The sequence below is a fragment of the Lissotriton helveticus genome, chromosome 10 (genome assembly GCF_964261635.1).
Source record: "Lissotriton helveticus chromosome 10, aLisHel1.1, whole genome shotgun sequence".
NCBI lineage: Eukaryota > Metazoa > Chordata > Amphibia > Caudata > Salamandridae > Lissotriton > Lissotriton helveticus.
In genome coordinates, this window is record NC_136071.1 from 142,415,688 (window position 1) to 142,442,643 (window position 26,956).

General features: G+C 48.0%; 1 protein-coding gene across 3 annotated transcripts in view; it reads left to right on the top strand.

Moving 5' to 3' along the window:
• MAFK (MAF bZIP transcription factor K) overlaps positions 1-26,956 on the top strand; it is a 198,217-nt gene that overhangs the window by 79,286 nt on the left and 91,975 nt on the right. For 2 of the 3 annotated variants that reach the window (XM_078664957.1, XM_078664958.1), the window contains one exon: positions 1,557-1,670. In XM_078664957.1, the coding sequence (XP_078521083.1) occupies positions 1,557-1,670 (114 nt within the window). The remainder of the gene's footprint in view (positions 1-1,556; positions 1,671-26,956) is intronic. The other variant, XM_078664960.1, reaches the window with a different exon arrangement.

Sequence of the window (26,956 nt, forward strand, 5' to 3'; positions counted from 1 at the left end):
CCAAATCCTGATTCAGTGGCAGAAAGAGCACTTCACACACTAGATGTTAAAAGGGCTCTCCTGTACTACATAGACAGGACTAAAGATTTCAGAAAAACTAAACAACTGTTCGTTGCCTTCTCTCCACAGCACAAGGGTAACCCAATTTCTAAATCCGGTATAGCCAGATGGATTGTTAAATGCATCCAGATCTGTTATCAAAAGGCTAAACGCACGTTAACAGTCCCCCCAAGAGCGCATTCCACACGCAAGTTGGGGGCATCCATGGCTTTCCTAGGTAACATTCCTCTAGAGGAAATGTGTAGAGCAGCCACATGGACCACCATACACACATTCACCAAACACTACTGCGTGGATGTCCACTCAAAACAGCAAGCTGCGGTAGGTCAGGCTGTTCTCAGAACTCTTTTTCAGACTGCTGCAGCTGGCACGGGCAACCGCCGCCAGGGAGGGTACTACTATTTATTCTATGCATAGATATAAATTCAGCAGCCCACATGCCTCGAACGGAATATGCTACTTACCAGTATGCATCTGTTCTTGGCATGTAGCGCTGCTGACATTTAAATCGCCCGCCCTCCTCCCCGGTGCCGGTCGCAGCTGTAGCATTCAGAAATAACATACTTGTTCTCATTCATGGTCATCACTTACTATATCACACTCCATCTCTGCCACAATGGCGAAAAACAATCTGAGCATGGAGGGGATGCCCATGCGCACTGTAGTCCAGGGAGGAGCCACCTATCTTGTGATACTTCGAAGACTCTTCCAGGACAACAATGTGCAATCATCCGGACCCAACACTAGGCGGCGATCTATGCATAGATATAAATGTCAGCAGCCCTACATGCCAAGAACAGATGCATACTGGTAAGTAGCATATTCCTTTCAACCCTTTATCATATTTCAATTGATTAGCTAGTCAGTTATCCTCCTTATCAACCGTTATCTTTGATTTTATTTAATGTATAAATGCATATCTGTGTCTAGGAGTTATACAATATTCTGGCATAATTGAGTGTACCATGCCTGTAATGTTTGTTGGCAAACCTTTGTTGACCATTCCCACGCAACATAATCCTTGTTGCAAATTTGTAACTCATTCAATGAGTTAATTTGATGAAGGTGTTCGATTTCTGCCCCTGTATCTTATAACTTATAAGCCACGATTTTTGTAATTTCGGTAAGAATTAGCAATGCAAGAAACCTTTAGTAGATGTCATTTACTTAACTCATTCAATGAGTTAATTTGACGAAGGTGTTCGATTTCTGCCCCTGTATCTTATAATTTATATGCCACGATTTTTGTAATTTCGGTAAGAATTAGCAATGCAAGAAACCTTTAGTAGATGTCATTTACTTGTATCCTCGTCTGCCAAATGAACCTTTCCAATCTTGTTCACATTAGTATGGTAGTCCTGTTCCGAAGAAATAGAAGGGCTAGAATGGAAGGCTAAATCTTTTCTAGTAATGTTGTGGTAGCTGCTAAGTTGTGTGTGTTTTTTTTTTAATATAAAGCCTGTGTAAAGATTATTACTCCTTCATTTGACTCTTAGTTGATGTCCTACTCTTTATGGGTGGAAAAGCGGATTCTGAGAACTCGATGAAGGAAGAAGCGCTGGGAAGAGAGGGTGTGGTCTTTTCACCCCTCTCTAATGTAAGTGGTCCAGGTTAGTCTTTTGTTATTGTATAGTAAACATTTTCTGGTATAGAATGCCCTGAACCCTCCCACTTTTTTGCATTAAAGCTATTAAACTCCTACCTTTTCCCTTACCTTCTCTTCTGTAACCATTGTTTTTCAACAGTTTGGCATGCACTTTAGTTTGTATTGGACTGTTTTCTTTACATTGGGTTTATTTACAAAATAAATATAAATTATAAACATTACTAAAGCTATGCAATATCCCATAACATTCTCAGCATGTGGCATCCTTCCTCACACACCCTCCTCTTACCCTACCCTCTGATTATCCGGAGCAAGCATGGCAACTATTGTCTTTTTCAATGTTTGATCCGTGGCTTAAAGGTAATAAAAAAATCGATATGACGTGGTCTGTTATGGCCCCGCCATAGCTCTTTTTATTGTTACTACTGCGTTGCACAGAAGCTCAACTGCTGTGTAACATGTATAAAAACGTTGACAAAGCCAAATAGACCTTGCATAGGCGAATCCTATAGGCTTTGCCAATGCTTGTTTCCAATTCTAGCTCTATTTGTGCGTACAAAACCGACTGCTCGACGAAGGCTTGGTGGGGTCGCAGAACACAGGGGATTGGAAGAATGAACATAGTTTGCTAGACTAACCTGTGCCATCAATATTGCGTGCAGGTACACGAGTTATTATATTACAAGAGGAAAATAAATCATAGTTTATGAAGTCAAAAAATTAACAGAGAACAGCGCGACCTAGAACATGCTGTCCTGATGTGTAACGTGCAGCCTAAAACATTACATCTTTATTGGATTTACACGTTTCGCATTGCAATTTGTCTGCCGCCTTGTGCTAGTCCCCTATATTTTTTAACTGCCACTGATTCTATCATAGCGTAGACAACCGTAGGTTTAAGCAATTGTGACATTGAATTAGAACATGCCAAGGCATGATTTTCTAGATATGCCCCTTGCCTGAGAATACCCATTCTTCTACTTCGACCAGCACAAACCCTGGGCTTTCACTGTGTACATCGAAGCTGGTTAGCGCATGTCCTCTGACGAGAGAAGGAAGGTGCTCGCAAGGGCCAATCCCATTACTAGGTTACCATACCACATGATCAAACTGAACCCCTGGTACGTTTTTATGTCCAATTTGAAATTGTTGCCTCTTCCACCACGCCTGTGCAGTGCTACAGTACATTCAAGAAATCTGCCGCCCTCTGAGTAATACAGAGCAGACATGTGTATATTGCACGCCACCAACGCATGTTGGTAGTTAATAAAAGAGTACCTGCCAGAGCCTGCAGTGGAAGGACACAGGCCACTGGAAGAAGTACTTGGTCCAGACTCCGCGCCTTGATTACGGAGACGAGAAGGTGCTCTGACCAGAAAAAAAAATGAGTGATGGAGGAGCCAGACAATAGTAAGTAAAGTGATGTGGGAGCCGGCCTATGGTAAGTAAAGGTAATTAATGGGCGGGTCCTGAGTCTCTTTTAAGATATTTTTTTTTATACAAGAGATTTCACAAGTGCTCTGCTGGCGACTAAACCTAAAACACTAAACTGAAGTTGTTTAATTTCCATCCCTCTACCTGCGTCGTGCACCTTTCCTCCGTTCGTTTTCTAATGTGACATAAGTGTTCATAGATTCTGAGCGCGTTTTCCAAAGCCTGTCTCCTGAGATGCAAAGAGCCTGTTCGTATCCATGAAGGAAATGTTTGTGGAGAGCCAGCGAGCAGGGAAGGTTGTGAAAGTATCTTGGTTTCAGATAAACAGTGACTCATTTAGCCTGGGCACTTCTATTAAAAACCAAAGCTTTTACCCACGCCCTTTACGTTTTGTTGTACATACCGTAGGAAACGACGTCTATGTGAAGTCATTGCCCCTCACAGGCATGTGGCTGTCCCATGATCTGCAGGCGATGTCCATGGGACATGGGTAGTTGTACCAATGATGCTTTCTTGCGTGCTCTCCTGTTTTTGCCAGCCTTGAAACTTCTGAAGTCTTTACTGAACTGAGGGACGCAGAGCCTGGGTAGGTTTTAACATTTCCCCTTGTGCTGTTAATTGTTTGTTTGTTTTCTTCTAGTTTTCTGTTTGATTGTGCATGTGTTTCCAAGGGGATTGAGCTACTCGTTAGTTTTGACAAGGGCTTGCTATCTTTCTCCGCATTTCCAGTTATTGACCTAAGGTAAATACTATTAACTGCTTATGTCTGATATCACACTGCATTTCTAGCTTTTCCCGCACGAGACTGTACTTATGAGCCTTCTCCATTGACCCTCCCTGGTCGATGCACCTTCTTCGGTCATCTCCTGTTCTATAGGCCGGGCACTTTGCTCCCAATGGGCTATAAAACGCAATTTTAGGGCGGCGTTAGAGAGCGTGAACACTGGCAGGTGATTCCAAGGATCAAAGTGGTCCTTTAGGGGTTCAGTGTGACCTAACCACCTACAGTTCTGCGTATTTGGTGCCTTGTGCCTAGAGGGGTTGAAAGCGATTCAAAACTCGTAAGGGCACAGAGAGAACTCTTTTTTAGGATATAATAACGAAGCACTGGTCATGGTATGGCAGTGCATACTTGCAATCACCCTCTATTCAGGCGGGAGACTCACGATTCTTTGAGCAAGTCCATATTTTTAGGTCTCGCCTAGACGAAAGCAAAGCGAAGCTTTGCTGTCTAGGGCGAGACAACTTATGTAGTTACTTTTGGGGGAATGTGGACAGCAGAGTTCCACGCGCTTTTCCTGGCCGAGATTTAACCTCGGGAGCGCGCACGTCGCCGTGCCTCATATTCCCATTCGCAAACAAAGCCACTCTCACGCATGCGCACATACACACACTGCATACACACACGCACCCCCCCTTAAACAGACACACGCTGCATACACACACGCACCCCCCCTTAAACAGACACACGCACGCACGCACGCACAGACACACTCAAACAGACACACGCGCGAACACCCCCACCCTCAACCCCACTCACCGGGCTCCTCTCCCCTTACGCATGGGAAGGCACTGTGGAGCTCTGTGCCAGAAGGAGCGCTGTTCTGAAATCACCGCCGCCTCCCACAGCGGCATTGTAGGGAAAATCAAAGTTGCCTCCCCGTAAACACCGCCGCAGCCCGGGAACCTCGGGAGCCTCAGAAATCCCGAGCGCAGCTCCTCTGACGTCAGACGAGGAGTCGCGCTGGGATTGGTGCCGGTGGGGCCGTTGCCTAGAAACGGAAGAGTCGTCGACGCCGGGCGGGAGGGGCTTCTTCGCTCCTCACCTGGACAGCGCCTGCTTTTTTATTTTATCAAGCTACTAGATTTGATAGTACTGGCGCTGCACTACTGCTCGGCTGTGTAGTCGGATTTACAAACACGGCTATTCATCTTTCAAAACGTTTTTATTTTTTTCAGAAATGCAACGTTTTCGCTGACAGCAAACTACAGCATGCTCCCAGCTTTTCATGTATTTCAAATACAGCAGATGCGCAGAGACACGGCAGAGGTTGGGCGCCCGTTTCACACGTTTCCGTCATTTTAAATGGTCCACAATATTATGCGCGGGATCTAACAGTGCCCACCAGCTTTCTGCTTTCATGTAACTGTTTGAGATTAAGATTCAATGACACCTTTCCGTCATTCATGCCAGAACAGGGGGCACCAATAGAATGCTACATGTACAACTATATATATTTATTGATTGTACCTGCTTGTCCAGTAAGAGATAGATGCAACTGTGCATGCTGGTACTTGCTGTGTATGCACTGACCCCGCTATGTGTGTTGCTGTTGATCGTACCTGAATTGTTCTGTAAGGTAGATGCAACTGTGCATGCTGGTACTTGATGTGTATGCACTCATCCTGCAATGTATGTCGCTGTTGATTGTACCTGAATTGTCCAGTGAGAGTGCCATATTTGTTTGCTCATGTTTGTAATTTTGTAGCCAATCCCGTAGAGCTGTGTATCTAACCCACTGGGTGTTGCGTATCCAATCCTGCAGAGGTTTTTGGAAAGGAAACAGTCTTCAGCTCACATCCTTTATCACAAAGGTAAGTAAGTACCAAGCAGGCAGGCATAAGTAAGTACCAAGCAGATCTACCTTCACCATGCAGTACTTTACCACGAAGGTCAGTTTTATTTTTTAGATAACACCATTTTTATTTTATTTTTAAAAGTGGTTTAGATGAGGGTAATGGTAAAGGGAGGTAAGGGTAATGTTAGGGTTTAGGTGTGAGTAGATAGAGGGAAAAAGGAGATAAGGATAATTTTAGGGTTTAAGAGTGGGAAGAGGTAAAGTGAGTTGAGGATAATATTAGGGTTGGGGCGGAGGGGGAGTAAAGAGAGCTCAGAAATATACCAGCATTGAAAATGTAATAGGTTTCGCCTTTAATTAAGTTAAAGCCATTTCCTTTGCTAATGGTATTGTATAGCAAAGCAAATGGTTTTAACTTAATGAAAGGCGAGACCTATTGCATTTTTAATGCTTGTTTATTTTGCCTTACACTTTCCTAAAATGACCTCATCTCGGTGCAAGTCAGTCGGGAAAATACATTCCCCGACCTGCTTTTAAAAATCTCGATGTTTCCTCATTCTAAATGCTGCCATGTTTGGCAGTTCACCTGCCTAACTGATCTCCCTGGTTGCTTGATGAATTACCCGACAATGTAGGGATGGTGAGTGGGTCACTCATTTCTTGGTTTTCAGCCTGGGAATACGTTTGTTAATTTGCTTCCGTGTCAAACTGCCTGCTGCAGAGTTGCTCACTCTAATTTGTGCACACTGCTTCATTCTTTGAATGAGATTTCAGTTGCTAGTTTCTGGTGACTGACCCTTCAACCTCTTCATTAGGTGTTTTACAAATCAATGAATGTAAATCGGAGCGGTCTGCTGATTTGAAATGGTAGTTGGTCTTTTCATCTGGGTCTTTGATTAAATGAACTGGGTTTGATTAACGATGTTCAGAAGCCAACGGATTGGTAGTTGCCTAAGTTCTCTGATCCTCCGTGGATATCCTGTCTGTTTCCCTCTGTTTCTCTCCCTTTTCTCTATGGAGTACTTAGCTGCCGTGTCCTGCCCGCCTGATTTTGTCTTTTTGTCTGCCTGAGTTTCTCTGTGTTTCTCTTTCCTGCACTTTCCCTTCAGTTTCTTACACTTCTTTTCTTCCATCTCCTGCTTTGTCTGGTTTCTCTGTCATCATTACCTGCTTTTAGATCTGGGTTTAAAAAGATTAGACCTATTTCCTACAGTGTAAGTAGAGTTTATTTCAGTCTGGTGCTTTCAGCCATTGGCTTTGGTTGTCCAGCCTCTTACGGCTATTGGCTTGGAAGTTTGTCAGTTATGTCTCTTTAGCTCAGCCCAGTGGAGTATTCAATGCTCACCTAATGCTATTGGCTGCTTGAGTGTACTATTCCTTCTTTACAAATGGGGGTGGGGTTGCACACTACTCACACACCGGCGGTGTCGCCCCTAAGGACTCTGGTCAATGTAGTAAAGTGTTCGCGATGCATCATCTTTCGATCTTCTGCTATCTTCGCCATCCCTGGACACGTGTTTCGGGGTATTACCCCTCATCAGCAGGGATAGGCCGTGTACTGGGGTTGCCGATGGCTGCCAATATCTGCCAGGTATAGTACCACTCAGGCGCGTAGGTGCGGGATCCCAGGCTCGTCAGCCCGCTGCTCAAGGGAGCTTTAAAGTTACAAATGGGGGTGGGGTCGCACACTACTCACACACCGGCGGTGTCGCCCCTAAGGACTCTGGTCAATGTAGTAAAGTGTTCGCGATGCATCATCTTTCGATCTTCTGCTATCTTCGCTGTCTTCGCCATCCCTGGACACGTGTTTCGGAGTATTACCCCTCATCAGCAGGGATAGGCCGTGTACTGGGGTTGCCGATGGCTGCCAATATCTGCCAGGTATAGTACCACTCAGACGCGTAGATGCGGGATCCCAGGCTCGTCAGCCCGCTGCTCAAGGGAGCTTTAAAGTTACAAATGGGGGTGGGGTCGCACACTACTCACACACCGGCGGTGTCGCCCCTAAGGACTCTGGTCAATGTAGTAAAGTGTTCGCGATGCATCATCTTTCGATCTTCTGCTATCTTCGCTGTCTTCGCCATCCCTGGACACGTGTTTTGGGGTATTACCCCTCATCAGCAGGGATAGGCCGTGTACTGGGGTTGCCGATGGCTGCCAATATCTGCCAGGTATAGTACCACTCAGGCGCGTAGGTGCGGGATCCCAGGCTCGTCAGCCCGCTGCTCAAGGGAGCTTTAAAGTTACAAATGGGGGTGGGGTCGCACACTACCCACACACCGGCGGTGTCGCCCCTAAGGACTCTGGTCAATGTAGTAAAGTGATTGCGATGCATCATCTTTCGATCTTCTGCTATCTTCGCTGTCTTCGTCATCCCTGGACACGTGTTTCGGGGTATTACCCTTCATCAGCAGGGATAGGCCGTGTACTGGGGTTGCCGATGGCTGCCAATATCTGCCAGGTATAGTACCACTCAGGCGCGTAGGTGAGGGATCCCAGGCTCGTCAGCCCGCTGCTCAAGGGAGCTTTAAAGTTACAAATGGGGGTGGGGTCGCACACTACTCACACACCGGCGGTGTCGCCCCTAAGGACTCTGGTCAATGTAGTAAAGTGTTCGCGATGCATCATCTTTCGATCTTCTGCTATCTTCGCTGTCTTCGCCATCCCTGGACACGTGTTTCGGGGTATTACCCCTCATCAGCAGGGATAGGCCGTGTACTGGGGTTGCCGATGGCTGCCAATATCTGCCAGGTATAGTACCACTCAGGCGCGTAGGTGCGGGATCCCAGGCTCGTCAGCCCGCTGCTCAAGGGAGCTTTAAAGTTACAAATGGGGGTGGGGTCGCACACTACTCACACACCGGCGGTGTCGCCCCTAAGGACTCTGGTCAATGTAGTAAAGTGATTGCGATGCATCATCTTTCGATCTTCTGCTATCTTCGCTGTCTTCGTCATCCCTGGACACGTGTTTCGGGGTATTACCCCTCATCAGCAGGGATAGGCCGTGTACTGGGGTTGCCGATGGCTGCCAATATCTGCCAGGTATAGTACCACTCAGGCGCGTAGGTGAGGGATCCCAGGCTCGTCAGCCCGCTGCTCAAGGGAGCTTTAAAGTTACAAATGGGGGTGGGGTCGCACACTACTCACACACCGGCGGTGTCGCCCCTAAGGACTCTGGTCAATGTAGTAAAGTGTTCGCGATGCATCATCTTTCGATCTTCTGCTATCTTCGCTGTCTTCGCCATCCCTGGACACGTGTTTCGGGGTATTACCCCTCATCAGCAGGGATAGGCCGTGTACTGGGGTTGCCGATGGCTGCCAATATCTGCCAGGTATAGTACCACTCAGGCGCGTAGGTGCGGGATCCCAGGCTCGTCAGCCCGCTGCTCAAGGGAGCTTTAAAGTTACAAATGGGGGTGGGGTCGCACACTACTCACACACCGGCGGTGTCGCCCCTAAGGACTCTTGTCAATGTAGTAAAGTGTTCGCGATGCATCATCTTTCGATCTTCTGCTATCTTCGCTGTCTTCGCCATCCCTGGACACGTGTTTTGGGGTATTACCCCTCATCAGCAGGGATAGGCCGTGTACTGGGGTTGCCGATGGCTGCCAATATCTGCCAGGTATAGTACCCCTCAGGCGCGTAGGTGCGGGATCCCAGGCTCGTCAGCCTGCTGCTCAAGGGAGCTTTAAAGTTACAAATGGGGGTGGGGTCGCACACTACTCACAAACCGGCTGTGTCCCCCCTAAGGACTCTGGTCAATGTAGTAAAGTGTTCGCGATGCATCCTCTTTCGATCTTCTGCTATCTTCGCCATCCCTGGACACGTGTTTCGGGGTATTACCCCTCATCAGCAGGGATAGGCCGTGTACTGGGGTTGCCGATGGCTGCCAATATCTGCCAGGTATAGTACCACTCAGGCGCGTAGGTGCGGGATCCCAGGCTCGTCAGCCCGCTGCTCAAGGGAGCTTTAAAGTTACAAATGGGGGTGGGGTCGCACACTACTCACACACCGGCGGTGTCGCCCCTAAGGCTAGTAGTCCTTAGGGGCGACACCGCCGGTATGTGAGTAGTGTGCGACCCCACCCCCATTTGTAACTTTAAAGCTCCCTTGAGCAGCGGGCTGACGAGCCTGGGATCCCGCACCTACGCGCCTGAGTGGTACTATACCTGGCAGATATTGGCAGCCATCGGCAACCCCAGTACACAGCCTATCCCTGCTGATGAGGGGTAATACCCCGAAACACGTGTCCAGGGATGGCGAAGACAGCGAAGATAGCAGAAGATCGAAAGATGATGCATCGCGAACACTTTACTACATTGACCAGAGTCCTTAGGGGCGATACCGCCGGTGTGTGAGTAGTGTGCGACCCCACCCCCATTTGTTACTATTCCTTCTTTACTCGACTGCTTGCATTAAACTCATGAGAGACTACTGTACAGTGATGATCCTCCCCTTCTACTGGGTTATTCATAGGTCTCTCTATGATCTGGTAACCGTGCATCCATTCACACATTTATGTATTTTTGGGGAGTTTTATATATTGCAAACGCGACACGAAGGTATTGAAGCGCTTTAAATGAGCAACAGTTACATTATGGATAGACACATTCATTTTGTTAGGCACAGTGAGATTAAGTGATTTTCCCAGAATCACAGGATGTTGAGCGTCCCTGCTGAGACTCTAATCTGGTTCCCTAGCTTTAAGGTCGACCGTTCTAGCCATTAGCCCACACCCTTTCATCCCAGCATAGTAAATCCAGACCACTTGGCTTAGACAGTGCTTTATTTTACAAAGCTTCCAACTGCCTCTTGCACTCTGTTTATTTGTATTTTGTTCTGTCTGCATTTTTGATCTTGTGCTTTCCTTATGGTTTATTTCTCTTTCTTTCTTATGGACTTCACCTTTTCTTATCTCGTGTTATGTCACACTCTTCTGTATCTATGGACATTGTCATTCGTTCTCATCATGACACGGTAACCTTGTTTTATTGACATGTCTTTTTTTGGTCTCCCTTAGAAACAACTTCAGCTGTCTTTTGTCAAAATACCATTTACATTACACATACTTACTTTGGACTTTGATTCAGCCACTGCTTATCATTGGTTGGCAATCTCGTTTGCTGGCTTGATTTTCAATAGCTTTCCCTCTTGTGCATGTCCTGCACCTAAAGTGTAGCTTGTTTTCTGTATACTTCCACTGCTTACATTTGGGGAAAACAACTTTTCTGCGGAGCACTCCATGAGATTACATGTATTTTCATGTTACCTCCTCCAAGAGCTCTCACCCCCCTTCATCTCCGAACCCTTGTTCTCTCTTTCTCCCCTGCTCCATGCACTCCAAGCTTGTCCATATCTTCCTCCAACTCTTCCTGTTCTTATTGGCTTTTTCCTTGTTTCTTTTTCAGTTTTTTTGAACCAGCAGATTCTTTTTTGAACTAGCTCATTCTTCATTGCTCATACACCGCTCGTTGCTTACCTCTGTCCAGCTTCCAGTTGTTCCCCCAGTGCGTTTTATTTAATTTTTTTGGTTCTTTTTTTCAATTTCTTTTTTGAAGGGTTTGGCAGTTGCATTTTGCTACTGGGCCACGCATTTCTTTAAAAAGTGATTTTCTGTACTTTTGGATGCCCGCCTTCTTGGAACGTTATATTTATTAAAAATTGCTACTGCAGTGCCATAATCCCTGTATATGCGTAGTGACGCATTCAAGCATATATGTCATTACGATGGGGCGGGATTGCTTTTGCCAAAGCTGTTTACCTTTGGCAACAACCCTTTCACCTAACCACTCTCCTCCCCATCCCAAACTCTCCAATGAATGAGAGTTGCATGCTACTGCCCGCTTCAGTTGCAATGGCTGCAATATACTGAGCATCACCATAGAGATATAAGAGAAGTCTTCAGAGAAATCATTATGCAGGGCATGGTTATGTTAGATCAGCTGATCAGTGATGATAAGCATGCCACTGATGTATCACTGATGCATAATTGCCAAAAACCTCTCTATGGAAGGGAAACGTCCTTTAGTGCCTACACAGCGCCGGCAATAGAATGAACGCGTCTTTAGTACGCATTCTTTTAGCACGCAAGTCATTATAACGACTTGCCTTATGGTGCGCATGGGTGGAATGGTGTTGGATTTGAAGTACAACACCTGCCCTACTGTTGCACAGACTGGAGTTGGAATAATACATTAACATATTCCAAAATCCAGCTCCCCCCTAATGCAAGTCATCATAATGACTTGCATGCTGAATGAACACATGTTTGTTCTAGTGACGGTCCTTTGAAGGCACAGCGTGATTCCGGCTTTCGGAATACTGTCATACATTCCTATGGAGTGCACCGCTTGGGTGTGCATTTACTTTATGACCCTTGAAAATAAATTTGTTTTTTAAATGTTTCTTACACCTTCTTTTTGGAAGCCACTCAGTGACTGGATCCAAGAGACCACGGGTTACTTCTTCAAAGTACAGTTCAAAGGCCATGTCAAGATTTTGGATCAGTGGTTCCTATATGCAAAGACAGTGACTGCAGAATCGCAAATCCCAGCAACAGAAGCCTTTTTACCAGTGGTAAAGGACAACTAGGAGAAGAGGAAACCAGCTGCCACAGTGAAGACCATCATCCCCATTCTCCCCTCCCTTCCTCAAAACTCTGTTGTCCTGCATCTTTGTAACTCAGTGGCCCGAGTGGGAGGAAGCTCTTCTAACCATCTCTGTTTGACAGTTGATAACGAAATACTGATATTGCTAAATAATAGCAGCAAGCTGGTTTTAATACTGTGTGGACTGTCCATAGAAGTCATTAGCATGGATGGCATCTTGGAAGGAGAGTCATCGTATTTCCATCATGGAGGCTAGTCTCTTTCATTGAGGTCACCATCTTAAGTTGGGAACTTAGCACTTGTGGGCTCTGGTCAAAGGGAGTTCTCGTGCTACCTGACCACTTGGGATGTGTGTGGGAGTCGTATCCTTGTGGCACAGGGAGTCTTTTCCTCAACCCCTTTTATCACACCTGAATGGCTTTGCCTCCTGTTAATACCACTATATCACCTCAGCTGCCATAATGTTTAGACTCGAGGTGTGCTTGACCCTGTGGAATTGCAGGAGACCATTAAGACTGGTGAACAGTCAGAAGGGAATGTGGGAAAGCCATCATAGTGTCTGGGGATTGTTTCACCAATCACAAATGGTCAAAACTTTGCAACAAATACATTCTTCTCTGTTAGGTTTGAGCAGACGAGCTGGCAACTTGAGAAATGGTTGGTCAGAGAACAGAAGAACTACATCTGTATCCTGGAACTACAGCGGTCCATCTGGCTCTTAAATTCCTTCTTCGTGCAATCTTTTCCCATTTGATTCTTTTGCATACTAACAAGCCAACCACTATAAATTGTCTCATCAAATTGGGGCTGGAGAATCAGAGTGCTCACGCGAGAATGAATGACACTCAGACACTGGCTTCTTTTGAGGAACGTCCACATCTTGCACCTACCCATAAATTCACAGAGCCCAGAAACGGGGCATGCCCTTTTGCAAGATGGAGGGAATAGTTGAGTTATTGTCAGCCTCTGCCAATTAACTTGTGCCGTATCCTAGTCTTGGTTTTTTGCCCACAATGGATCTGAAGTCCTGGATGATGACTTTTTTTTCAAAAAACTTTTTATTGTCATCATTTACTTCAGGCTAGCACCCCTAAGATCTTATTTTGTTTGCACCTTTATCTTAGAGTAACTGGTACACCAGGGAGGTAATTGCTTTTTCTTCGGTGTACCTCGGCCTTCCACCAGGTATCAAAGTGCAAAAGCAGCAATGGGTATCATTATAGGACAAATGTTACTTTCTATTGTCCATAAGCTCCATATTATTTACCCATGCTATAGTGCTCCAAACCTATACCTCCTTATTGCCAGGTCTATAGCATCCATTTAAAAATATGTGATTGAGCTAAGCCAATTACCATATGTCGCTGGGAAACCGCTTCACCACTCCCTACAAATTTCCCTTCGAGACAAAAAGATCAAGTACATATCAATTTCACTCCGTCTATACTGAACTTTGCCTGGCCTTGGATGGTCACCATAGAGATGGGGCTTGTGGACATCAGACTGTTTGCACTGAACAATGTTCTGTTGGAGTTCTATATCCAAGGAATGTTCCTCTCCTTCAACAAGTCATTTCTTGCTTTCACATTTGTCTGACAATCGTCTTACCGTCTTTCTTTGTAGAACTTTTTACTCTGGCAGAAAGGTCTCTACAACTTCAGACGTATGGTCAAGCAATTGTTTTTACTGTTCAGGCTTCCTTAAGACCGCTATTTGAGCAATGAGTAGTGCATTGTAGCATCACAAGCTATCAAAGAACCTACATATCTTTACCAGGTAACCATAGAATTCATCGAGTGAAGGCAGACACTTAATGTTGTTATAATGAATGCTTCTATTTCAGACATTTGTAGGTTCATGCATTCATGTTGAAAATGTGTGCATGATTATTCTCATTAAGCACCAGGCCCAGCACATCCAATATACAGGGCATATTTGCTCCTTTAGTGTGCCATTTATGAATAGCAAAGAGAATTCCATGATAAAGACGGTAACGATACATATTTGACCTACTATGTCCTGATTATTATTTCTAAATCCATAAATGTAGCACCCACCTGTCCAGATTCCAAGTCCGTAGTTTTAGATTGGTGCCCATGATGGATTCTTTCTGAACAAGCCCTGAAAAAAACGAACTGCTGACTGACTCCATGCTGTGCATGATCATATAGGGTAAATTCCGAGCTCCGTGAAAGGTAGGGTCAGTGTTTACTCATCTACAGCCTATATTACGGGTAGAATGTTATTAGCGTTTTAGGAGGAGGCAGGAGTTTCCTCTCAAAACTACATTCCACGTTATTTTATTAATACCACATTTTTGTCCTGGGATTCATTCATCCAGATTAGATCTAGACGAGTTTGTCTCTGAAAAAAAGGCCAGGAATTATGGGTTACCATGTACAGATTGGTTCGGATGCCTAGATTTTCGAATAATCGGCTCCATTTTCTAGCAAATCAGAGTAGTTGTGGCGCCTCGGGAACACTGCAACTGGTATCCCCCCTGTTTTCAATATAGCCTTGTGTGGTATTACAGCATGGCATATTTATTTATTGGAGAGTTTTCGCTGGCCAGACCCGAAGGTACCGGAGCGCTTTACAACATTATCATGACATCATGACGATAACAGACAACAGTTAGTTCAGCAAACAGCAGTGTCGCGAGTCAAATCAGCTGAAGGCCTAGAGGGGGGCACAGGAGGACGAACAAAAGTGACTGGGTGTAGAAACCATCTTGCGCTGGGGATTGTTAAAGATCTGGGCAAGATGGCTGTTGCAGAGACACCCTATCGCGCTGGGCGGTTGCTATCCAGCTGGTCGAGGTACCGGTTGGGGAGGATATGCTGAAGCTGTCTTTCGAAGTTTATAAATATATTAATGAAAGCATTGGTTATTCCGTAAGGAGACGTTGCCTTCTCTCCTTTACTTTGTGTAGTGTTGCCACTCTAGTGGTTCACGCTACGTCACCACGTAGCGTGAACGGCGGCCATTTTAGGTCGGGCCGGTGAGCGCAAACAGTCGTGTGTCGGAGCTGTGACATACAACACGCTCGGCGCTCCGTGTGAGAGAATTGCTGTAATTAATAAATCTACCTCCTGTACCCCTAACCATTCGTCTGCCTCGTATGTACAACACAGTAACTCTACAATGGCGACGAGGTGTTTCGGAGGTATGAAGGATCAGTGAGGAGCACATTGGCAGGAACGTGAGCAGCTGAACAGGTCCCACTGCAGATACAGGCCGGTTGCCCGACTGTTCCTCCACGCAAACCCACGAGGCAAGGCGCAGGGAAGGAGGCAGAACCACTGCAGGGAAGCAGGTACAGCACACGGAGCGTGGCAGCAGCGGTTGGTCGGGAGGCACAGGTGCTAGGGGCCCTCGAGGGACCAGTAGGGGGTCCTCTGCCACACCACACCACACCCGCAGACGGCCCTGGGCCCGGACGTCCACCCCTGGGAGACCACAGGCTGGTGATCAGCGCTGGCGGAGCTAGGAGCCACAGAGGAAGTTATACAGGACGAGGCTACGTCCCTATCAGGTGAAGACGGAGAGAACGGAGCACCAGGCAGCCCTAAGGCCCAGAACGTCGTGCCAAAAGGGCGGGAGACCATGTGCGCCCAATCCTCCTCCGCGACAGCGCCAGTTCCATTCCTAGTGAAACCAGGGGAACCCTTGATGAAGTGGGAAGATTGGAAGGAATACATCACCAACTATATTGAGGTCTTGGAGGACGAAAACGAAGAACCATTCACGAGCGTAAGGAAAAGGAGGATATTGCTACATAACTTGCGCCCGGAGGGGATCAGAGTGTTCAAAAACTTGGTTCCCAAACAGCGACAGTTAACTGACGACGACGTCTACGCCCATGCCCTGGAAGAGCTAGACGAACATTATCGCCCAGCGGTCTGCGTATCCATAGACCGTTACAACTTCCAACAGCGGAAGCAAGAACCGGGTGAGTCTATTGAGGAGTACGTTGCGGCACTGAGGAAATTAGCATCTACATGTCAATTTGGTGGCCTCCATGATGACTTCATCAGGGACCAAATAGTGATGCACACGACGATAAAGTCGGTACAGGATAAACTGGGGTCGAACGGAGACACCACGCTAAAAGAAGCAATAGCGATGGTGAAGAAGGCGGAATTGGCGTGCAAGTGCGCAGAGGCGGCAAAAAGGGAAGCGACGATAGGCCCATGGTCAACAGGATAGAGGACGAAGATCCGAAAGGAGGTCACAGGAACACAAGTTCCAACTATAAAGGACCCAATAGATGGCAAGGGAAGCCGGGCCCACCGCGAAAACAACCAAAGGGGAACAAGTCATCGTGTTACAGGTGCGGCAGTTGGAAACACGAAGCAAACGACAGACGGTACACAGCATTCCGGGCCAAGTGCATGTTCTGCGGAGTCATGGGACATTATGAAAAGGTCTGCCGGAAGAAGATGGGCCGCAACACGGCAAAGTTTATAGAGGGCGACCAGGAAGCAGGAGACCAGGAGGAGGACGATGAGATACTGTGCATCGAGGACCAGGTCTTGAGTGTGAGCGGCAGGAGATCGAGCAAACCGGTGCTGGACAAGACGATAGGGGGTGTAGCAATGAGCATAGTGGCAGACTCAGGCTCCCCATACACATTGGTACAGAGGGCAGTATGGACCGAGAAATTCCTGCCCCACCTGGGACCTCATCTGGAACCTCCAGACATCAGGCCGGCCACATACCTAGGTAACCGCATCCCCATCGCAGGCTATCGTCCGTTGACGTTTGAATTCAGGGGGCGCAGCGCTGAATGCAAACTGTACGTAACGGAGAAAGGTCCCTCAGTGCTAGGTTGGATGGACCAGGGCGATTTAGGGATCAAACTGGACCCTGGAGGAGCGGTTCAGGTACTGCTAACAGAACCAGAACAGTGGCCAGACCTGGAGAAATGGAAGAGTGACTTCCCCAAAGTGTTCGGGGGCAAAATAGGAAAACTAGAGAAGTTCGCTCACAGAATTGTCCTAAAGAGTGATGCCACACCAGTGTCGCACAAGGTGCGGAATGTACCGATAGGAGTGAGGGAGGCGCGGTGCAAGAGGAATTGCGCGGCCTGGAAGAAAATGGAATCATCGAACCGATCACATGCGCAGAGTGGCTGGCCCCCTTGGTGGTGGTGATGAAACCCAACGGCAAGGTCCGGCTATGTGTGTACCTCCGGGAGCTGAACAAAAGCATCGTCGTTGAGAAGTTTCCTCTGCCCCGCATCGAGGAAATGCTGGCGAAAACCGAGGGGAAGAGATGGTACTCCACCATCGACCTGACGTCGGCCTATCACCAGATAGCACTGCACCAGGAGAGTAGGAAGTTGACATCGTTCATCACCCCTTTCGGTTGCTACCAATTCTGCAGGATGCCATTCGGGCTGGCATCGGCGGCTGCTGTTTTCCAAAAGTTGATGCACCGCCTCTTCAAGGACGTCGAGGGAGTCCAATACTTCCAAGACGACCTCTTGGTAATGTGAAGTGATCAAAGGGACCACGATGTCAAACTGGCTAAAGTATTGAGGGTGCTGGAAGAAAAGGGTCTGACTGCCGAATGGGAGAAATGCCACCTGGGCATGCCGTCCGTCACCTACCTGGGACATGAAATTGGAGAACGAGGGGTGACGCCGAAGAAGGAAAACGTCAAGGCGATCGGCGATGCTCCCCCGCCGACCAGCAAGGAGGAGGTCAGATCGTTCCTCGGCATGGCCGAGTACTATAGCAAATTCATTCAGCACTTCGCATCAAAGACACACCACATGTGGATGCTGACGAGAGAAAGGACGGCATTCGTATGGTCAGGAGAGACCCAGAAGGAGTTTGAAAGCGTCAAGAAGGAGATAGCCCAAGCCATACCCCTCACAGGTTATGACCCACAAGGGCGGACAACAGTCACCACAGACGCCAGCGACAAAGGACTGGGAGCAGTCCTGATGCAGGACAGAGAAGGAGGTGCAACGGAAACCATCAGCTTCGCTTCCAGGGCCTTGACGGACACAGAAAAAAGGTTCAGTGTCATCGCGAAGGAGATGCTGGCGGTAGTGTGGGCCTTAGGACGTTTTCGCCAATTCCTGTGGGGCACAAGGTTCTGGCTGAGAACAGATCACAAGCCGCTGGTGAAGGTCCTCACGTCCAGTGGGCACGCCAGCGCCACACCGAGGATAGCGAAAATGACGCTAAAGCTGGTGGAATACCGCTACGATGTGGAGTACATCCAAGGGAACAGGAACAAAGTGGCAGACTATCTGAGTAGGGTGTCGGCGATGAATGAGGCGGAAGGAGCTAAGATAGAAGAAGATGAAATGGTAGCCCTGATGGAGGATCCAGAGAGAGTAATCAGCAGCCAAGAATGGGAAGAAGCATACAATGCAGATAAGAACCTCCGACAAGTGAAGGAGTACATCACAGGAGGGTGGCCGGAGAAGAAATATGTGAGTGGCGAGATGAGAAGGTACTATGAGGTGCGAGAAGAATTCTCATTGGACGACAAAGGAATCTTCGTGTACCGAGGAGACAAAGTGGTACCCCCAGGAGGATTAATCACCAGACTGCTAGCTGTCCTGCACGAAGGTCACCTAGGCATTGGCAAGATGAAGTCGAGAACTAAACAAGGCTATTGGTGGCCTGGGATGGACACGCAAACAGAACGCCATGTGAAGGAATGTGGCCAATGCTTACAAGCTGACAAGACCTTGACACCGCTGAGACCATCCATAGGAAAGTTTGACACCCCTATTAATCCATGGGAGGAGCTCTCCATTGACATTCTGGGTCCCATCCTGGATGACCAAGGTACCCCGAAGTACGTATGTGCTCTAATAGACAGATACTCAAAATGGCCAGAAGTACTTGTCAAAGAAGAAATGGACACGGACACCATACTGAAGTTCCTCACCACCATCTTCCTCAGGGAAGGCATCCCAAAATGTGTGTTGAGTGACAATGGACCACAATTCACGTCCGACAAGTGGCTAAAGTTCATGGAAAGGAATGGAGTCTGCTCCAAACACACGTCCATATACCATCCGGCAGGAAACAGACAAGTGGAACGGTTTAACAGAGTCTTGATGGGGTCAATCCAGGCTGCCATAATGGTGGGAAAGGACTGGGAGAAGGAAGTACTACATATGGTATGGGCCTACCGAATCGCCCCTACAGGAACAGGGTACAGCCCCTTCCAGATCCTTAGAGGACGTGATCCGTTTACCAAGGATAACAGGGCGTGGAAGGACAAGACGGTGACCAGTAAGTGGTCCCCGGCGGTGGTACAAGCAAATCTGGAGAAAGCCCAGAAAATATATTCAGAACACTACGGCAAGAGAAGGAATGTGAAGGACACACAGTTAGAAGAAGGAGAATGGGTGAGAGTTAAGTTGGCCACGCATCAACGCAAGGGAGACAGCAAGTATAGCAAACCTCTCCAAGTCCGAGAAGTGTTGGGCCGAGCCGCCAGATTGAGTGACGGAAACGTGTGGTCCCAAGATCGCATGGCGAGGTGTAAAGTAATGCAGTGGGCCCCAGAGGCACGAGAACCTAAAGCACTGGCTCAAGGCACAGAACAGCAGAACACCGAGGAACAAGAAGGAGAAGAAGACAACGCAGAAATAGATTGGGGTGCAGAAGGAGTAAACACCCCACGGACTATCCAACCTGGCCTAAGCCCTGAAGGACTGAATGGCCGAGAGAGAGAGTTGGCTCAAGGAGATAAGAAGGCAGAGTCGATAAGTAAGGGAGAGAAGGCAGTCCTATCCACTCCGATAAGGTGCACCAGAGGTGGGCGCAGGGTTGTGAGACCGGCCAGGTTTAAAGACTTTGAAATGGGTGAAGGACTATAATGCCCCATAGACTTAATGTGTTCGTTGGACAAAAGGGGGGAGATATGTAGTGTTGCCGCTCTAGTGGTTCACGCTACGTCACCACGTAGCGTGAACGGCGGCCATTTTAGGTCGCGCCGGTGAGCGCAAACGGTCGGGTGTCGGAGCTGTGACATACAACACGCGCAGCGCTCCGTGTGAGAGAATTGCGGTAATTAATAAATCTACCTCCTGTACCCCATACCATTCGTCTGCCTCGTATGTACAACACAGTAACTCTACACTTTGTTTTTTCGTTTTTAAAAGTTATTGCTGCAGTAAAGTTTCAAATCAAATGTACTTCTTTAGGACTCGTTTTGCTAGTTCGTGCTATATAACCCCCCCCCCCAAAAAAGACAACTAACATGCCAGAGAAAACATACTAGCACAACATACCAACAAAGCACCAGCACAATTCAAAAGACCCACTAGCCAATGAGTATAATATACATATTGGCGAAGGGCTGGCAGCTCACCCAACTATGCAATTTCATAAATCCCGTGACATAACTAAAAGGCTGGCCACAGAGGCCAGTTTGCTTTGCCAATGCTTGTTTTTCTATTATGATGGAATTCCCCTTCTGATTGCTCTCATCCCTCCCCTCGTTCTCCCTTCTATCCAGGATTACATTTCTCACCCGTTGCCTTTGGACTTTTGAGAGAAGTTTTAGGTCCATTGTGAAATAGTTTGCAAATGGTACTTCTGTTTAATCGTTTGTTCCTCACTTTTTGTGTGCCCACCCACAACAAAATGAGGACGTTTAATCTCTTAAACTTTACATATGATACACAGAGGAACAAAAACTGTCTCGTCATTTTTAAATGCCAAAAGCATTACGTTGCATATGACCTTTAGAGTTGAAACTAGGTTTTTTAAATATATCGCTCAGCTCAAATGTTTACTAATTTTAATTAAAAAATCATGTTCTACACGTTTCTATAAGGGCAGCAATTTTCTCCTATGTCAGAAGATTGAAAGAAGAGCACTTGTGAGTTCAAGTGCTTGCGGCACTTCTTTAAATTGCTCTTTTAGAATGTGTTGTTTTATTGAGAAACATTTTCAGAAGCTTTTTATAAATATATGCTGCAACTCATTAATGTCTTACAACCAAAAGCTTTTTTCGTGCTGGATAGTACAGGGTAATTTTGCCCATGATATTGATCTATTTGCTGCCGCTGACACCATCGCCCCCATGAAAGACACTGCCTGCAACAGACTAGCCAAGCACACCAGCTGGTTCATCTCCGAAATACAGACTCTGAAACGCAACTGCAAAAAACTAGAAACGGTGCTCCAGCAAGAAAACCTCCGATCTCCGATAATTCAGATCCACCCTCGTCAATCACCATCACCATCTCGGGGAGACCAAGAAGAACGCCCCCACCAACTGCATCGAGGCTAGCGCCAACCAAACCAAGGAGCTATTCACCATCGTCGGAGAGTTCTCCTGCCCAGCTGCAAACGAAACATCGATTCAACCCTCCCAAGGCCTCTAATACACCCTAGTGGACTACTTCCCTCCGGAAGATCACAGACCTGTACAGCAACTTCGACCCCCAAACCACTGACTTCAAACATCTCAGCGCTCTAACCAACATCACCAACTGGAACCAGCTCTAGACCCAAGACCTCACCACCATCATGAACTCAACCCACTCCGCTGCACCCACAAACTCCTGCCCACACCACACCTACAACCTAAGGAAGAAAAGAAATCTGCAACCACCTCCCATAATATACTCAACACGTCCATCATGATAGCCACCGTCCCCGCCGCCTGGAAGCCTGCGGAGGTCAAGCCTCTCCTGAAAAAACACTCTGCCGACCCTAGTGTACTCGAGCCACTCCCCTTCCTAGTTAAAATCTTGGAGAAAACCAATAACCGCCAGTTTACAGAAACACTCAAAGGGAACATCCTTCTCGACGCCTCACAATCAGGCTTCCAGGCCAACCACAGCACCAAGACTGCCCTGATCACAGCTACGGATGACATCAGACACCTGCCCGACCAAGGGGAAACAGCAGCCCTCATCCTCCTCGACCTCTCAGCGGCCTTCAACACCATCTCCCATCACACCCTCATTCCCAGACTCCACTAACCTGAGCATCCAAGGCAACATTCTGAAGTGGATCGTCTCCTTCATCTCCAGCCGAACACAGAGGATCCACCTTTCTCATCCGAACCCAAGAACATGATCTGTGGCATCCCCTAGGGCTCCTTCATCAGCCCCACCCTCTTCAACACCAACATGACGCCTCTGGCAGACATCGCCCGCACTCACGAACTCAACATAATTTCATACGCCGATGACAAGCAGCTCATCCTTTCCCTCACAGAAAACAACAAACACTGTCAGACCCAATGTCCAGAGCACATGTCCGACGTCGCCAGCTGGATGAAGGCTAACTGCCTGAAGCTCAACTCTGAGGTGCTCATTCTTGTTAACACCACCTCCCCCTGGGATGACTCCTGGTGGCCCACCGCACTTGGCCGCACTCCTGCGCCATCCAACCACGCACACAACCTCTGAATCATCCTATACAGGCAACTAATCATGGAGAACCAAGTCCACGCCATCTCCTCCTCCTGTTCCACACCCTCCGCTTCGCTGCAAGAACTTACTATCTCCACGAGGAAAACAGTCACCCAAGCCCTCATCTCCAGCCACCTCAACTACGGCAAAGCACTGTATGCCGAAACCCCCAAACAACTATTCAGCCACCTCCAGACAATCCAGAACACAGCAGCAAGACTTATTCTCAACTCCCCTGGAGAACCAGCAAGGCCCTCCACCACCGAGCCCTCGTACAGAAGAAATGCCTCTTCAAGCTCCTGACTCACGCCTACAAGGCCCTCCACAACTCCGGGCCCGCCTACTTTAACCACGTTCTGTCATTTCATTGACCCACCAGGGAACCACGCTACACTTCACTCGCCCTGGCCCACACTTCCTGCTTGCGCTGGAACTGTTACTGAGGTTGTTCCGTCTCTTACCTTGCCGCCACGTCCTGTACGACCTCCCCCTTCACCTACCCACCTGTTCCTCATTTGAAGAATTCAGAAAGAATCTCAAGACATGGCTTTTCGACCAAGGACGTTGGACCTAGCGCCTGGAGACCCCACCCCCAACCATGGGGTGACAAATTGCGCTTTACAAGAACTCGTTGATTGATCTAGCTTCTATCCTCAATAGGGTGAGAACTAGACAGATTCTGGTTCTTGCAGCTGTTGTTAAGTTGGTTCCAGACCGGCTCCAAGTCATTAGGAGTGTTGCATTAGCAACACACAGTCAAGGAGAAGGGGGTATTTTTTTCTGGATTGGGGGCCTAGTTGCAAAAATGTCACCTCAGTTGGACATCAATAATTCCTTTTTCTATTGTCTCAAATATGTCCTTTCAGAGAGCAGGTTTTGGAGGTCAAACGGAGCACATCTTGATGCTTGCACTAATATATGTATACCATCGAGGAAGGAGACTGCAGAAACGCGTCTGGTGCGTTGAGCCTTAATAAACCTATGGACTCTTCCCCCGTGAGTGCTGTGTCTTTTTCTATGGACGAGAGGAGACGAGAAGCGGTAATATTGGCGGGTGCACCCCCCCACTGTAACAACACCCGCTCGAGAGTGCGTGAGCATGGTGCAAGTGTAGCTGAAATATGTGTGTGTGTATGTATGTATGCATCTTCTGAGTCCACAGAGATTGTCTTAGCATGCCACTCGAGATGTTGCCAAGAGATAAACCAATGTTAAACCATTCATTTATCAAGATCTGCATCTGTGTTCAATACTATGTTCTGTGAGATTGTCAGAGATGTGTATGTAGTTACACTAATCTTTAACCATTTATGTATTTGCGCAAGCATTTTTTTTATACGTGTTTGTTACCAGTACCGTCCTCCGTTCCCAGCAGAACTCATTTAATCAGTCTAAGAATAACAAAATCACGGTAAAAGGAGCTGGGATTTAAACTTACACATTGCATATTATTTTACCCTGGTGAATAATGCACCAAGTATTTTACCACAATTGTAATTTGTGATGTGAATATTGCACAAGAAAACCTCACCAACAAACACATTAACCAGTGAAACGTTCATAAATTGTATGCAAATTAAAGAGGGTGTGGCCTGATCAGCCAAGATGACGGTCATCCCTTTGTGAGCTCATGGCTCTCTGGAGGAGACCTTAACCATCTTTGCTGCTGGCGATACTTCTCCAGCTGCTCGAGGACAGAGCTTTTTCTGGCTCCATCTGGAGGCCCCGCAAGCAACTTCCGAATTGTTGGATCGGTGGCAGTGTGGGAGTTTTAGCCTTGGGTCAGCTTTGTCAGGCCATGCCCAAAATGGCAGCTGCCACGAGCACTGCGGCCTAGGCAGTGCAACTACTGGGGCTGTGGCCTCCGCGGAGGTCCTCCTGGTGTGGTCCTGAGACCACACCTGGTGAGAGGGGGTTGTAGAGGTGGTAGACCCTTAGCTGGATCCAGCAGCCACGCAGATGCCCTTCATGGCTCTGTACGGGCCTGGATGTGAGTGCAGGCCGCGAGGTGGGCTATGGAATGTCAGTGTTTCAGCCTGGCGCGTCTGTCTTCTCCTACTGCCCCCTGAGGAGCGCCGGGACGCTGTGCGGTGAGGACCCAACTGCTTGTGCTTCCGGAGCCACAGGACCGGTCTCTGTGCAAGTTGGTTGGTGTCCCTCCTCAATCGTTCTGCGTAGGGCCCTATATGCCCTGTATTTGGGAAGGACACATTATCCTTGTGTAGGCTTGAGGGACACAGATCGACAAACCCCACTATGCTTGAGGAGTATAACGGGGTGCAGGGGACTCCCCAGCCCAAGTGCAGACTAAAATTGACAAATATACAGCCATCAAAATGGATACCATGGTTAATCACAGGCTGGTCAACCTCACACCTCAAAAATCCTGCTCACTATCCAGGCCTCCTGTACTGTTTTGGAAACTAAAATTGGAGAGGTCTGGGTGGGCGTTGCACTTCTGCACCAGGACTTACATAATGTTCTCGACCGTGTGGCAGATATGGCGGGGGCATTTCAGACCTGGAAGACTCAATCACAGCCCTCAAGGCTGAGGTGGCCTGTCTGACCCTAGTGTCTCCCACCTTGCAAAACTGAATGGAGGGCGCAGAGAATTGTGACCAGAAGAATAACAGACTCGTCGTGGGCTTCCCTGAGGGTGCTGAGAGGACGTCCCCAGAGAATTTCCTGGGGAGATGGATCTGGTCATGGATCTCAGAGGGGCTGCTATCACCCTGCTTCGTTGTAGAAGGGGTCCACAGAGCTCTAGCGGCAGCGTCTCTTCCTGAGGCGCCTGCCTGCCCGATGATTGACAAGATCCTTAATTACAAGGACAGGGACAATATCCTCCATGCTGCAAGAGAGAAGAAATCCAAGCGTTTCCAGTCCTCCAGGATCCTCATCTTCCCAGATTACACCAGGCTGGTTTAGCGGCAACGCAAATCTTTTGATGTACTTAAATAAAAACTGCCAGCTATGAACTTACGGTATATGTTCGTCTTCCTGCCATGCTATGAGTACTTCACGCCTCCAAGTCCTTCTTTTTTTTTACATTTCCCCCTGCCTCTCCCGGGGCGGCTTGGGAGTGGGCAGCGGAGCAGCAGTTCCTACATAGCAGCTTGCTCCCCACCCGCCCTCCCCCATGGGGACCACAGTTTCAAGATGATGATCCAAGGAACTGATTTTGACCACTGAGACATGGCAGGCAGAGGGGGCCCTGCAAGCGACAGGCACAGACCAGCAGGTCCCCCATCTCTCCGACCATAGACGCTTGCAGCCGTGGGCAGAACCGCAAGGCCCCTGAAGACGCAGGTCCCTCGTAGGGGTGGGGGGCCTTCCGGGCCTTGACCTGTCCCAATTGGGCCAGCGCAGCTGGGAGAGGGACCACCACACCCCGGAGGTTGCCTGCCAAACGGACTACGGAGACCTGTCACGCCAGCAGCACAATATTCTTCGTACTGAGTTTTCGCCAGAGGGGTGACATGGTTTTATTGGCCCTAACGGTTCAGTACTGAATGTGTTTTGTATTGTTGGGGTGGCAGAAGCTTATAGGGTGTGGGGAGGGTGGATGTTGGGGAGTTCGGTTAGGGTGGTTTGGCACAGTTTGCTACAATTCAATGTACATTAGGCAAGCAGCAATCCTGATAGTCTTCCATCTTATCCTATCATGCAGAGGGAAAACTGTGGCTCTCAAACACACCCTACTTCATAATGGCCCTTAACTTAATGACATGGAATATCAGTGGCCTGATTGACCGCATTAAGCGGGGCGCTGTACTGGGCTTTGCAAAGTCGCATGTCCCAGGCGTTTTATTGCTGCAAGAGACACATCTGCTGGACACCTCATGTCCCTTTTTGTTTAGATACAGGTATGAGAGGGCTTACCATGCGGGTGGTCACACTAGGGAGTCCTGATGGATGGCCATTTTGATTCACAAACGTCTGCCCATAGTAATTTCCCGTAGTGTAGCATATCCACAAGTAGATAAGTCCCGGTAGAGGTATCTATTTAGGGACTGGCCTACAATCTGATCAGTGTTTATGCCCACCCCTGAGCTGCCTGGTCCCACAGTCGACACAATGAAGACCGTGTTGATGGGGCTCCCGGGGGGGGTTCACAATATTGGGAGGAGACTTTAACATGGTTATGTCCCCATCCAAAGATCGCTCGAGGAAGCTGGACGTTTCTCATTTGCTGGCTTAGCGCCTGGCTGACTTTGCGATGTCTGGCCCACCTGGAATCTTAACACGCAAGCCTTTAATTA